Source organism: Eulemur rufifrons, chromosome 19 (assembly GCF_041146395.1).
Source record: "Eulemur rufifrons isolate Redbay chromosome 19, OSU_ERuf_1, whole genome shotgun sequence".
NCBI classification, from domain to species: Eukaryota; Metazoa; Chordata; class Mammalia; order Primates; family Lemuridae; genus Eulemur; species Eulemur rufifrons.
Window position 1 is genome coordinate 40,636,553 of NC_091001.1, and position 13,685 is coordinate 40,650,237.

General features: G+C 40.3%; 1 protein-coding gene across 2 annotated transcripts; it reads left to right on the plus strand.

The window, feature by feature from the left end:
* Positions 1-2,916: 2,916 nt before the first annotated feature.
* Positions 2,917-11,222, plus strand: PDCL3 (phosducin like 3). 2 transcript variants are annotated; one of them, XM_069494525.1, is made up of 6 exons: positions 2,917-3,040; positions 5,174-5,303; positions 6,769-6,859; positions 7,120-7,263; positions 8,038-8,246; positions 10,842-11,222. In XM_069494525.1, exons 1-6 carry the CDS (start codon positions 3,035-3,037, stop codon positions 10,982-10,984), a joined length of 723 nt encoding a protein of 240 aa, XP_069350626.1. In that variant the 5' UTR covers positions 2,917-3,034; the 3' UTR covers positions 10,985-11,222. The 2 variants fall into 2 exon arrangements, with proteins under 2 accessions (XP_069350626.1, XP_069350627.1); XM_069494526.1 differs by lacking the exons at positions 2,917-3,040; positions 5,174-5,303 and adding an exon at positions 6,417-6,470 and having other exon boundaries at positions 10,842-11,114.
* The last annotated feature ends 2,463 nt before the right edge of the window (positions 11,223-13,685 follow it).

Genomic DNA, 13,685 nt, shown 5'->3' on the forward strand with positions numbered 1-13,685 from the left:
TGTGTTGGGAATATTTACTATCCTCCTTCTAGCTATTTAAAACTATATATTATTGTTAACTACAGTCATCCTACAGTTGTATAGAACACTAGAACTTATTCCTCTTATCTAGCTATAATTTTGTAGCATTTAACAAATCTCTCTCCATCCCTCCCTTCCTCTTACACTTCCCAGCCCCCAGTATCTTCTGTCCTACTTTTTACTTCTATGAGATTAGAGATTTTTTAGCTTCCACATATGAGTGAGAACATGCAGTATTTAACTTTCTGTTAGTGGCTTATTTCACTTAACATAATCTCCTCCAGTTCCGTCCATGTTGCCACAAATGACAGGATTTCATTCTTTTTTACATTAAAATAGTATTCCATTATATATATATATATATATATACATACCACATTTTCTCTTTTCATTTATCTGTTGTTGGATACCTAGGTTGATTCCGTATCTTGGCTATTGTGTGAATAGTGCTGCAATAAACATGGGAGATGTCTCTTTGATATACTGATTTCTTTTTCTTTGGATAAAGGTCAAGTAGTGGGCTTTCTGGATAATATGGTAGTTCTATTTGTAGTTTCCTGAGGAGCCTCTATCCTGTTCTCCATAGTGGCTGTACTAGTTTACATTTCCACCAACAGTGTATAAGAGTTCCCTTTTCTCTGCATCCTCACCAGCATTTATGACAAACCCACAGCTAACATCTTATTGAATGAGAAAAAGCCCACTCTTACCACTTTTATTCAACATAGTACTGGAAGTCCTATCCAAAGCAGTTAGGCAAGAGAAGGAAATAAAGGGCATCTAAATTGGAAAAAAAGAAGTCAAATTGTCCCTGTTTGCAGATGATGTGATTATATATACAGAAAAACCTAAAGACTACCAAAAAACTCTTAGAACTGATAATTCAGTAAAGTTGCAGGATACGACTATATAAAAATCAGTAGCATTTGTATACGTGAACAACAAACTAGCTAAAAAATAAATCAAGGAGGCAATCCCATTTACAATAGCTATCAGAAAAAATGTAGGAATAAATTTAACCAAGGAGGTGAGAGACCTCACAAAGAAAACTACAAAACACTAATGAAAGAAATTGATGATGATAAAAACAAATGGAAAGACATCCTGTGCTCATGGATTGGAAGAATTAATATTGTTAAAATGACAATACTACCCAAAGCAATCTGCAGATTCAATGCAATCCCTATCAAAATGCCGATGACATTCTTCACAGAAATAGGAAAAAAACTCCTACAATTTGTATGGAATCACAAAAGCCCCAAATAGCCAAAGGAACCATGAGCAAAAAGAACAAAGCTGGAGGTATCACACTACCAGACCTCAAAATATACTATAAGCTGTAGTAACCAAATCAGCATGGTACTGACATAAAAACAGACAATGGAACAGAAAAGAGAACCAAGAAATTAATCCACGTATCTACAGCCAACTGACTTTTGACAAAGACACCAAGAACACTCATTGGGGAAAGGACAGTCTCTTCAATAAATGGTGCTGGGAGAACTGGATAACCATATGCAGAAGAATGAAATTAAACTCTGACCTCTCATGCTCCACAAAAATTAACTCAAAATGGATCAAAGAACTAAACGTAAGATCCAAAACTACCAGAAGAAAAACAGGGAAAACACTTCAGGACGTTGGTCTGGGAAAAGATTTTATAAGTAAAACTTCAAAGGCACAGGCAACAACAGCAAAAGTAAACAAATGGGATTATATTAAACTAAAAAGCTTTTGCACAGCAAAGGAAACAAGTCAACAGAGTGAAAAGACAACCTACAGAGTGGGAGGAAATATTTGCAAATTACTGACGTGACATAGAATCAATATCCAGAATATACAAGAACTCAAACATCTCAACAGCCACACACACACACAAAACCTAATTAAGAAATGGTCAAATGATCTGAACAGCCATTTCTCAGAAGGCATACAAATGGCCAAAAAATAAAATGAAAAAATGTCCAACATCATTAATCATCAGGGAAATGCGAATCAAAACCACAATGTAAGGCCGGGCACGGTTGCTCACGCCTGTAATCCTAGCACTCTGGGAGGCCGAGGCAGGTGGATCGCTCAAGGTCAGGAGTTCGAGACCAGCCTGAGCAAGAGCGAGACCCCGTCTCTACTAAAAATAGAAAGAAATTATATGGACAACTAAAAATATATATATAGAAAAATTAGCCGGGCATAGTGGCGCATGCCTGTAGTCCCAGCTACTCGGGAGGCTGAGGCAGGAGGATCGCTTGAGCCCAGGAGTTTGAGGTTGCTGTGAGCTAGGCTGACGCCACGGCACTCACTCTAGCTTGGGCAACAAAGTGAGACTCTGTCTCAAAAAAAAAAAAAAAACAAAAAACAAAACCCCCCACAATGTAATATGTCACCCTAGTTAGGATGGCTATTATCAAAAAGACACAAATAAATGTCTTGTGTTTTGATCACGGCAGTATCAGCAGAACCTAGAATGGTGCCTGGTACCTAGCAGGCTCTCAATAAAATTTTTATGAATGAGTTGCCTTACCCGATACCTAAATGATAGTGTTGAATTCCAGGTGACCCTACATCATTTTTAATTGTAACAGCAGATGACTGGGAGGTATTTCTATTTCTGACTTTTTAGTCAAGGCCACCGAGATCTCTCCACAGGTTTGGGCAGGCACCGTGGAATTCACACTGCCACTGAACACCATTCCACCGATACTGGGCCGAAGACATGCCCTAATAAGGCAACGCTCAAAAAAAAAAAAAAAAAAAAAAAAAAAAAAAAAAAAAAAAAAAAAAAAAATCAGTCCTGGGTCACGTGAACTCCGCGGCCGGAAGGCGGTGGGCATGTCCTGCTCCACGCACGCGCATAACTTCGGCGCCGGTTCCTTGGGGATCAGGCGCAGACTCAGAGCCCTCGCCTGAAGGCCGGGCTGAGAGAAGCGGCGGGGCGGCAATTGCGCGCGTGCGCAGACTGGAGCCGAGGGGCGGCGGTACTGCGGCCGGACTGGCGTGAGCGGTTGGAGACACAATGCAGGTGAGCGCGGCGCGCGGCGCGGGTACTGGAGACTCCGGCCGCTCGTTTATCCCGTTGGACGGATGCCGGCTTGCGGGAAGCGCCAGGCACCGCAGACACAGGGGAGGACGCACGAGTCCAGGCCCCCGCGCAGGCGCAGTGCGGGCGGGCGGGCGTGGTCCCTGCCGTACCCAGGGCTGGGTGTCGCCGCTGCATTGTGCCCTAGTCCCCAAATCTCTGTCCTTGCAGGCTTCCTCGAGGAAGTTCGAGGTCTGCCCCCACCGGGTCCCGTGAAGAACTTGCCGGATCCCATGTGACAAAAGTTACTTGCTATTTTTTAACTCCCTTAGTTAGCACCCGAGCAGGTGTGCTATGGACTCATTTTGGGGACGTGGAAGCTGAGGCGTGGAGAAGCGGAGGGTCCGGCCCAGGGGATCCTACTACCTACAGCAGCGGCGGAACCCATGTACCTGGCTGCACTTAGAGCTAGGTGAGGGCTTAACACCCTCTTCCTCTGAACTCTGGTGTTCAGTTGGGATGCGCTCCATTTCAGACCACCTGGGTTCCAGAGCTCAGCCCGAGGGGTCCCTCTGCTCAGTGCTGAATTTTTTCTTAAAATAGATAAAAATCAAAATCCCCTAGTTTTATTCCTTTTTGGTAGCTGGAATTTGCTAATGGAACTTGACTAAAGTCCAGTGAAAACACCTTGGAAATGGGCACCTTTCTGAGCAGAAATCTATGACAACTAAATTTTGTCACTGTCCAAAGACCCGGCTCTCCCTGATCTCGCCGTGGTCAAGAATTCTGGTTGAGTAGCCTCTGCTCAGTGGCAGAGGGGAAATGGAGATGCTGTGTGGGATTGGCTGGGGAGGGACGCATTGGGGGCGGCAGGGGAGGACCCTCTACAAGGACAGAGAGTCTTCCACAGCCAGACACTCTTAAACGCGAAGAGGAAGTTCAGGGACTGTTTTGGCCCCTCCTTTGCATCCTCCATCCTTCAGGTCCCTGCTTTAAAATGCCACCTCTTCAGAGGCCTTCCCTGACCACCTTGTTGAAAGTCTGTCCATTTACCTTTTGATGTATCTCAGCAAGATTGTGATACAGAGGTGGGGCTGGAGCCTGGTTATCCTGGTGCCCTTTCCACAGCGCACCTTGATTTGTGCTCCAAACCAAGCCTGTGCTCCATAAGCGGTATTCCTGCCACACCATGCAAACCCGTGCTTGGGCAGCTGGGTTCTGGATCTAAGAGCCCAGTTTGACACTGATCTTTCTGACATTTGATCCGCGTATATTTGGCCAACTGTTCTAGCAGGGCAGTGTCTTTCTAAACATCATGCCTCCCCTAGGCTTGTGAGGATTATGTGAGTAGGTGCAAGTGAAGGGCTTAGAAGAGTGCTGTTACCAGCTGCTCTGAGGGCTCTCAGCTCTTCCTTTCAGGTCTGGCCACTAGAGAATTCTGTCAGCCTAGCCTCAGGCTCTCCTCCCTCTCAGATTCCGCTGCAGCCTCTCTAAGCTTTGAGATGCTCAAAATGTCACAATCTCTGGTCACTCTACCTGAAAAGCTGTTTCCTAAGTCCCCACACTCCTGTGGCTGGTTGCTTCCCACCCTCAGGTGATGGTTAAATGTCACCTCCTATGGAGAACATCTCTGTCTACCCTGTGGAATGCAGGTACCCTGTAACTCTCTAGACCAGCAGCCTGTTTGTCATTGCACTTGTATATGTGTACTTGTCATTACCTGTCTATTCTTCTTGACTATAACATAGTTGACTGTTTTATTCACCGTACTTCTCCATTGTCTAATACCTGTGGTAGGTACTTAAAAAAATCTGTTGAATGAATCACGCCAAGTCATTATTAAAAATATTGAACATAAGTCAAGTCGGAGCCTTGGTATCAGTACTCATGCTAATCTGCACATTATATCCTGATTTTTAGCCAAGACTAGCTTCCACGCAGGGGGAGGGAGGAGGGATAGACAGGAAGAATAGAACAGTGACTGTGGGGCTTTTGACACTTTCTCAGAAATAGACCACAGAATAATTTGGTTTGAATTCCTCCCTTTCCACCACTTTGCCCATTTGGCCCCTTGCCTAACACGGTGCCTCCATACTGGACTTTGCACTCATGGCAGCCTTGGTCCTCCTGTTCTAGGACCCCAGTGCAGACACTGAGTGGAATGACATCTTACGCAAAAAGGGCATCTTGCCCTCAAAGCAAAGTCTGGAAGATTTGGAAAAGGAGGCAGAAGAGGAGGAGCAGAGAGTCCTCCAGCAGTCAGTGGGTGAGCCTGCTCATTTTCTTGTTCCTTGTCTTTCTGAGTTAGGGAACAACTTTCTAAGCCTCTGACTACTGCAGTAGAAGGATCCTCTGAGCAGGAGACAGGGACCAGAGTGCTGGCAAGTCTGGGACCTCAGACAGATCACAAGGTGTCTTTAGCCTTCACCTTCCTGGGCCATAGAATTAGGGGGACTTCAGAGGTCCCATAAGTCCTTGTCTGTGTCAGATGAGCACATGATAATCCTGAACAAAGTATTTCTGAGTCTTGACTTTCTGGTCTGTGATTCACGTTAAATAACGTCATTGAAATTTGTTCAAAGTTTTTAGTGTTTGTATTCTCCTGAGCTTATATTTTATCATCTTTGTGGATTGATTAAGGATGTTAAAATAGTTTAATTTGGGGAGGCATAAGATGTTTGCAATATGTGGGGTCTGTGAGGGGTTTTCTCAAAGGTAGCCATGTATTTGGATTGGAATCCCTTGGAGTGCTTGTTAAAAAAAACACCCCCAATCTTTACTGAATCAGAATCTCTGGGGTGAGGCCACGGAATCTGCATTTTAAACAAGTGCTATAAAGGACTTCTGGTGCATGCCAAAGTGTGAGAACCACTGATCACAGGGACTAGTACTTTTGTCCCATGTGTACGTGTTAGAGCTCACTTAGAGAAGGATATATTAGAAAGTATTTATCCAGCAAATGTTTATTGAATGATTATCACATGTCATGTGCTCTTCTGGGTGTGGGGATTTAGCTATGCACGCACCAGACAACATTATCTGCCTCATGGAACTTACATTCTAGTGGAGGAGTCAGACAATAAACAGCAAAAAGTTCAAAGGAGTGGGGCAGCCATAGGGGTAGGAGGAGAGAGGCATCAGTGAAGAAGGGAGAGGTCATTGTTGACCTTGAGTAGAGAGTTTCATGGAGTGATGGGGGGGAGGGAAAAAAACCTGATTCGATTTTGAGAACGTTTTTATGGCAATAAAAATTCAGATTTTATAGCAATTGTTTACAAGAAAAGAGAGAGCTCCCTATCACTCATAATAAAAGACCAAGAAGTATGTGGTAATCACCTTTAACTCTAGGAAGGGTATGCTTGGGGAGGACTTAATAGTATCCTGCCTCCTTGGATGATATGAGAACTGTTCATGTACTTGAAGATTGGACCAGGTGACTTCGGGCAAATCTCTTGTTTTATAAACTTGGGAAACTTCTCATTCATACCTTAGTACTGTGTGGAGGTGAGACAGTCAAGTCTGCAGAAATCAACATAGGCCTATCTTTTCAAAATACCCGCAACTTCTTAGTGTAACAACTTAAGGATTTTTTGTGTGTTTGTTTTTTGGTGGGCTGGGGATCTTCTGGTGTTGTGTACACGCCTTTAGGAGAAAAGCAAAGGGAAAAAGCAAAATGCATGTTTGTTCATCTTTTTAAATTTTTTGCTCTCTGTCAACATAACTAAATTCAGTGAAAACATATGAAGATATGACTTTGGAAGAGTTGGAGGATCATGAAGATGAATTTAATGAGGAGGATGAACGTGCTATTGAAATGTACAGGTTAGTATCACCCAGAGAGACAGTTTTTTTTGTGTGTGTGGTAATAAAATGTGTTTCCTTTGAAAAATGAATTTTCCAGCTGAGATAAAATTTTGGAAAGGACTATAATAGCAATATTGCAAATGTCAACAAACTGGTCTTACACTTTTGCCATGAGAAATAAATAAACCTGGACCGTTACAAGGATTGCTTTGTGAAAGATGTATATGTGTGTGTGCATGCTTGTGTGTGTAAGATGTTTCTCTCCTCCTATTGTGCAGGCAGCAAAGACTGGCTGAGTGGAAAGCAACTAAATTGAAGAATAAATTTGGAGAAGTTTTGGAGATCTCAGGAAAGGATTATGTTCAAGAAGTTACCAAAGCCGGTGAGGGCTTGTGGGTAGTCTTGCACCTTTACAAACAAGGGTGAGCTGATCTTCCATGCTGTCTATAAAATGTTAATTTGACTTTATATTTTGAACATTTCAGGCTTAATCCATATTGGAGGGTTTTTTTTTTTTGTTTTGGTTTTTTGGGGGTACCAAGTTATGTGTGTTTGTTGCTGGCTTGCCCAAACCTTACTGCCTAATTTTCATCTGAAGACTTTCAAATTAATATTTGTCACTAATACAAATGCCCCTGTTAAAGTGTACCAATGAAGACTTTTCTTTTTTTTGAAAAAGAATTCCTAAGTGATTTATCCCTCTAGAGGAACTCTGGCATTTCAGAATTCCATGTAAGCAATCCCTCTTGTAGATGGTGAGGTTGGCCTTTATGGTAATTGCCTGTGCTAAGTGATGCCGAGGTCCTCTCTGTTTCTCAAATGCCCAGTCCTGTTCTTAAACTGTAGAGGTCAGTGCTTGTCTAGGAATTTCTTTAAAGTGGGAAATTGCTTTCTGACATAGTTCACATATTCATACATTCTAAATCTTTGATGTTCTATCATTTAACCTTACAGAAAGGCATAGTAAGTATCTTTTACATTGAAGCTGTTTTTCTGACTTATTTTTGTCTCAAAATAAATTGGACTTTGGATTTAGAGTTCTTCACTTTCTCTGAGGATATTAGAAAAATTCTGAAAAGAGATTAATTCATCTTAGCTAGCAGCAGAATCTGTTATGAGGCTTTACATAGGGTAAAAGGGTAGTTGAACTTTTTGAGCAATCACTATTGCTTCTGTTTTTTCTTTCTATTTTATAGGATTCCCCTCTGTGCCCTGATAAATCAACACCTCAGTGGACTTGCCAGGAAGTTTCCTGATGTCAAATTTATCAAAGCCATTTCAACAACCTGCATACCCAATTATCCTGATAGGAATCTGCCCACGATATTTGTTTACCTTGAAGGTGATATCAAGGCTCAGTTTATTGGTCCTCTGGTGTTTGGTGGCATGAACCTGACAAGAGATGGTAAGCGGCCCTGGAGACAGGCATGTGAGAGGTGGGGAGGGAACGTTTCTGTTCTGTTGGAGAGAGTGCTTATTTCCTAGACAAGTACTATGATGCTTTGTCAAGTTCACCTTTGCCTGTGTGTGTGTGTGTGTGTGTGTGTGTGTGTGAGATTGTTAAAAGGGAGGAAGAACATTTAATCTCTCATCTTAGGCAAATAATAAGGAGCAGTTACAACCGGGCTCTAATAATTCCTCAGTTAAAGGAAGGCACAATGGACTTAAATATATATATTTAATATTCATGTCAATTATATTTTATTTGCCTCTACAGTTGGGTGTTTTAAGTTGTAGTTCAAGATCACAGCACTCACTTTTTAATTCATACGAACATATTAATGACAGATGCCAATATATATATTTCTCTATAGAAATATTTTTTCAGTTGAATATCTTAATAGCTTTTAAATTTAAATTAAAATTTTATTTAGTTTTGCCTCTTAACTCAGAAGGATATGTTTTTTTTTTTTATTCCTTTTGATCTGTTACGCATGGAAGTGTCAAAATATGTATCTACATGTAATGTGGAAGAGAACTTGAGGCCAGAGGCTTTCCCACCAAGTAAAATTCTTTATCTCTTTACTGAAATAATACATTCAACTATGCTTTACTAGTCTTCAAAAGCATATTTTTATTTATTTATTTATTTATTTATTTTTGAGACAGAGTCTTACAATGTTGCCCAGGCTAGAGTGCCGTGGCATCAGCCTTGCTCACAGCAACCTCAAACTCCTGGGCTCAAGACATCCTTCTGCCTCAGCCTCCTGAGTAGCTGGGACTACAGGCATGTGCCACCATGCCCGGCTAATTTTTTATATGTATATTTTTAGTTGTCCATATGCTTTCTTTCTATTTTTTAGTGGAGATGGGGTCTCACTTTTGCTCAGGCTGGTCTCAAACGATCCACCCGCCTCGGCCTCAAAAGCATATTTTTAAACTTGACTTTAATACTATACCACTAAGGTATTGAACTGGGACAAGTATAAACATACACACACATATATGAGATACATCAGTTAAACATTTTTCCAATGTTCAAGGGCATATTGCGTTTCAAACTAAATATATTTGCCTCTTATGACCTTTTTTGAATGTACCATGAGGGGAGGGAGATAGGTGTATATTCGTACTTATAGTCTTTATTCTAGAAAAAGTCTTATTTGAGGACTAGTGAACTTATATAAAATGATGCTGTGTGTAAATGAACATTAACATTAAAAATATATACTCATATATACATATGTGTGGATATAGAAACATAGTATATAAATATTTTCTTGAGTCAAGAATCAGAATTCTTGTTTTTTTTTTTTTTAAAGAAATTTGTTGAGTTTGCATAATATTGAACCCAAGTACCTAGAGGTGAAAATAGTGGTGTTATTCATCTCTATGGAGCACTTCCCCCCAGCATTATTGAGGTGATTGACAAAAATGTGTATATATAAGGTATACAACATGATGATTTAATATAAAATGTGAAATGATCACCACAATAAAACTAATTACCACATCCAACACCTCACAAGTTATCCTTATTCTTTTTGTGGTGAGAATACTTAAGATCTACTCTCCTAGCAAATTTCGAGTATACAATACATGATTATTAACTATAGTCACCATGCTGTACATTAGGTCTCCAGAATTTATCCATCTTATAACTAAAAGTTTGTACCCTTTGACCAGAGTCTTCCCATTTACACCCAATCCCTGGTACCACCATTCTGCTCTGTTTCATGGAGTACTTTAATAACATTGGTTAAAATACGACTTCAATAAAAATCAGTTGTCAGAGTTTAATAGAAATACCCATTAGCAGAACATCTCTGCATTAATCTTCCTTTAAGCCAAGATATTTGTTTTAGCATCTCTTGAGCATTCCCTCAGTTCAGCCTGAGTTCTTCTCTGCAGTGGAAAAATACATCACGTAGTTTTGCTTCACACGGTCTCACACCATGTGGAGTTTCAGTGAGATATAGGAGCTGAGTCTTTAGTCACTGATTCTTTATTTTCTGGTATTTTATTTTATTTTTTTATTACTTAGAACGAATGTTATCAATTCTAAGATATCATCATACATTTATCCATTGACCCTAGACTTGAGGGTACTGGACTTGAGGCTGAAGAATTTCCTTTTATTCACTAAAATTAGCTTTAATGATTAGATTGCCAGCAGGCCTGTAGAAATTATTTCCTTTAAATGTTTCATGCTGATTTCTTGCCTGGCAAATTGTCCAATCTGGGAAACTGTTGTCATCAGAGGTTAGGTTTATTCTTTGTATTTTATTTTAATTTCCATATAGGTTCAAGTTTCTATAATACCTTATTTGATCTTATCTTCTAAAAACATGTTAGAAAGTATTTTGTGTTTTCCTTCTTAAAGGTCTGATTTTTTTTTCTCCTTTCTTTTAGGTACCTTAAAATTATGGTACCAAAATCAAATTGTCATCGTTTTGATAATTGTATTTTCTGCTTAGAAAAACTGTGACTTAATGGACTAAGGGTGCAGGGGGCAGTGCCCATGGTGCTTTAGGTGATTTGCTTTTTCTTTGTCATGTAGAGCTGGAGTGGAAACTGTCTGAGTCTGGAGCAGTCAAGACAGACCTGGAGGAGAACCCTAAGAAACCGATTGAAGACACATTGCTGTCCTCAGTGCGGTGCTCTGCCCCTCTGAGGAGGGATAGTGATTCTGAGGATGACTAAGGCTGCAGCTGCCACAGCTTGCCGAACTTTCTTGATGTGACAAATTGTCCGGATTTTTGTAAACAAGAAAAAGTAAGAATGAATCCTTTGGGTTTTTAGCCTTTTATAATTATGTTTCAAATCCCATACATTTTAGAAATGATTATTGCTGGGAATTCTAAATTTCTTGGAACTCTTTTTAAATTATAACATTTCTTTAAAAAAAAAATTTAAAATGGCCATTGGTATGGCAAATGTCTATGTTTTTCTCACTTATATTTTAAGTAAGTCATAAAACCTAGTCACTATTTTTTGACATATATAAAAAGGAATATGACGTTTTAAGTAAATGTGAATAAATTATACAGTGGAAAATGGCAAACTAAGCTTTATAGTTACATTATTTTTATTTTATAAAGATAGCAATACGATTATCAACTCAACATACAGGAACAATCTCTAGAGAAAAAAATCTTAGTATTCTGTTTAGAAGAAATAGGCAATTTTTGTGAAACAAACATTGTCTTATCAAAGCAATAATGGAAGGATTCCAGTTTACTGCCATATTTGATTAAATGTTTTTTCTAGTTAATATTTATCTCAGACTGTCGAGGTATCAGCTATTTTCATTACTATAAAAGGCCACATTAAATTCTTTTTTGGAAATAAAGATATAAGCACACATATAAAGAGATAAACTGTATCTCAGTCAATAAAAAACATCAAGTTGTTTTGTGAACCAGAATCCTGGTAGCTTCATCATTCTTGTCAAATTGACATTGATAACAGAAAAATTAGAGGAAACATTATTTCCTAATATTTGTGTTGAATGATACAGTACTTAATGCTGGTTAGAATCTTAAAAATCTGAATCAGCATGGAGTTCTTTGATTATATTGTAAAATTTAATTTTCCTCTAATTCAAAGAATGCTAAGTAGCTGTCACGCATTTTATCTGTCAGAGATGTCTGCCTTAGTGATATTTGCTTTTCTACATACATGAGAACCTGTGCTGCTGATAAAAACATACTCTCTGTAGTGGTTTACCTTAAAGGGTGTTTCGTGAAATTTTAATCACAGAGTTGAAAGAATCTTGGTCAGTTCTATCACTAGGTGCTGGTTCTGTGGGGTTCGGAGGAGAGCTGCCGCCTTTCCCTCTCTGCTTTCAACCACATTCTCTCCCATGTTCTTTGCTCTAGTAATCATCCATCTTGATTTCAGTTCTCCCTTGAGGTGGGGCCCTCGGACAATAAAATGTTAGGGTCCCATGGCAGAGACTGCTGACTGCCTACCCAGTATCCAGGATTCGCCAATTCTGCTCTAGCAGCAATAGGACCAGCTAAAAGCTCCCTTGAGTGATGGGTGGTTGGCTGGGAGTTCAGTTCTGGGCAAGCTGCTTAAGAGGGACAGACCACTGGCATGTGCCCTTTGTGGGCGTAACCCCCTTACTTCTTTCCGACACGACGGAAGTGTAGATGCACTTGAAGCCCACTTGGGCCAGAAGGTATCTTTGTGTAGGTAAAGCAGAAGGATAATATTCCTGAAGACATGTGGAGCCACTATAGCCCAGCTCTTGGCTGCCCTGTCTGGACTTCTTCACTGGGGAAGAAATAAGTTCCATCTTGGTCTGTTAGTAGCAGCTGATGCATTTCCTGATAAAGTCACCTGTCAAAGAAAACCTTAACCCTTTTAGCTTTCTACTCCCCATTGTCAAGTTATTTGACAAAACAGAAGAGCAGTCTGTATTCCCTGCCTCTGTGCTCCCATCGTGGCCTTTCAGTAGCTTCATGAACCAGACTTTGGACTTGCATTTCCAGTGTGTGAAGGGCTAGATACTTTGAATAACCTGCCTGGTAAGAACCTGAACTGTTGAATGAAACTTTTCAAAAATATTTTTAGATGTCCTACTGAGCTGGTGAGAAGGAAAAGCATTCTGAGAGGCCAAAAACAAAGTGAAGCAGAACTCCAGAGTGATAAGGGGGTGTTCAACTTGGTTTCTCCCTAGGGGCACATACCAAATCTTAGCGATGCTGGGCTTCTGTTAGGATGGACTTGTGGCGTACAGGTGACAGGAGACAAGCCCGGGGAGTGCCTATGGTGGGAGTTTTGATAGGAGATCCCCCTGCAAACGGCAGGAATCCCCAAAGAGTGTCTTCAGTGTTAGGGGAAACTGGCACTAGCGGGGAAAGAGAACTCGTTTGTCCCTGAGATATCAGCTACAAGCCTTCCCTCATGGAGGTCTGTAGTTTGAATTCTCAGGCTACATGAAGTCTAAAAATCTCTCAAACCAAGTTCTTAAAGAGGCCTTAAGTTGGTTAGTACCCCTGAGCTCATGGCCAAAGCAACCGCATATCCACACTGGAACATACCTTTAATTTAGCCCTCAAACCCACTCTGCAGATAAAACTCCAAGGAACGTGAGCTCATAGTCAAAAATCACAAACCCACAATATCACAGGATGCCACCAATAAGGCATTCTGAACAAAACCCAACAGAAAACAGTATAATCAGGCCTGCAATGACTCAGGATGGTAGAATTTTCAGATATAAAATATGAAATGGTATATTTCATGTGTTAGATGAAAGAGTAAAAAGAGTTCCTTATGTAAAAATAAATCCCTTATAAAAATAAGCAATGGAAGAGAGAATTAATGAATTATGAGCCAAATAATTACCCCATAGGTAGCACAGAGAGACAAATAGGTGGAATATAAAGGTTAG

Excerpts from the sequence above, each read along its gene's own strand:
- PDCL3 (XM_069494525.1), top strand. Across the intron at positions 5,304-6,768 it reads AGTCCTCCAGCAGTCAGTGG|TGAAAACATATGAAGATATG; the intron begins GTGAGCCTGCTC and ends AACTAAATTCAG. Across the intron at positions 7,264-8,037 it reads TTGCACCTTTACAAACAAGG|GATTCCCCTCTGTGCCCTGA; the intron begins GTGAGCTGATCT and ends TCTATTTTATAG.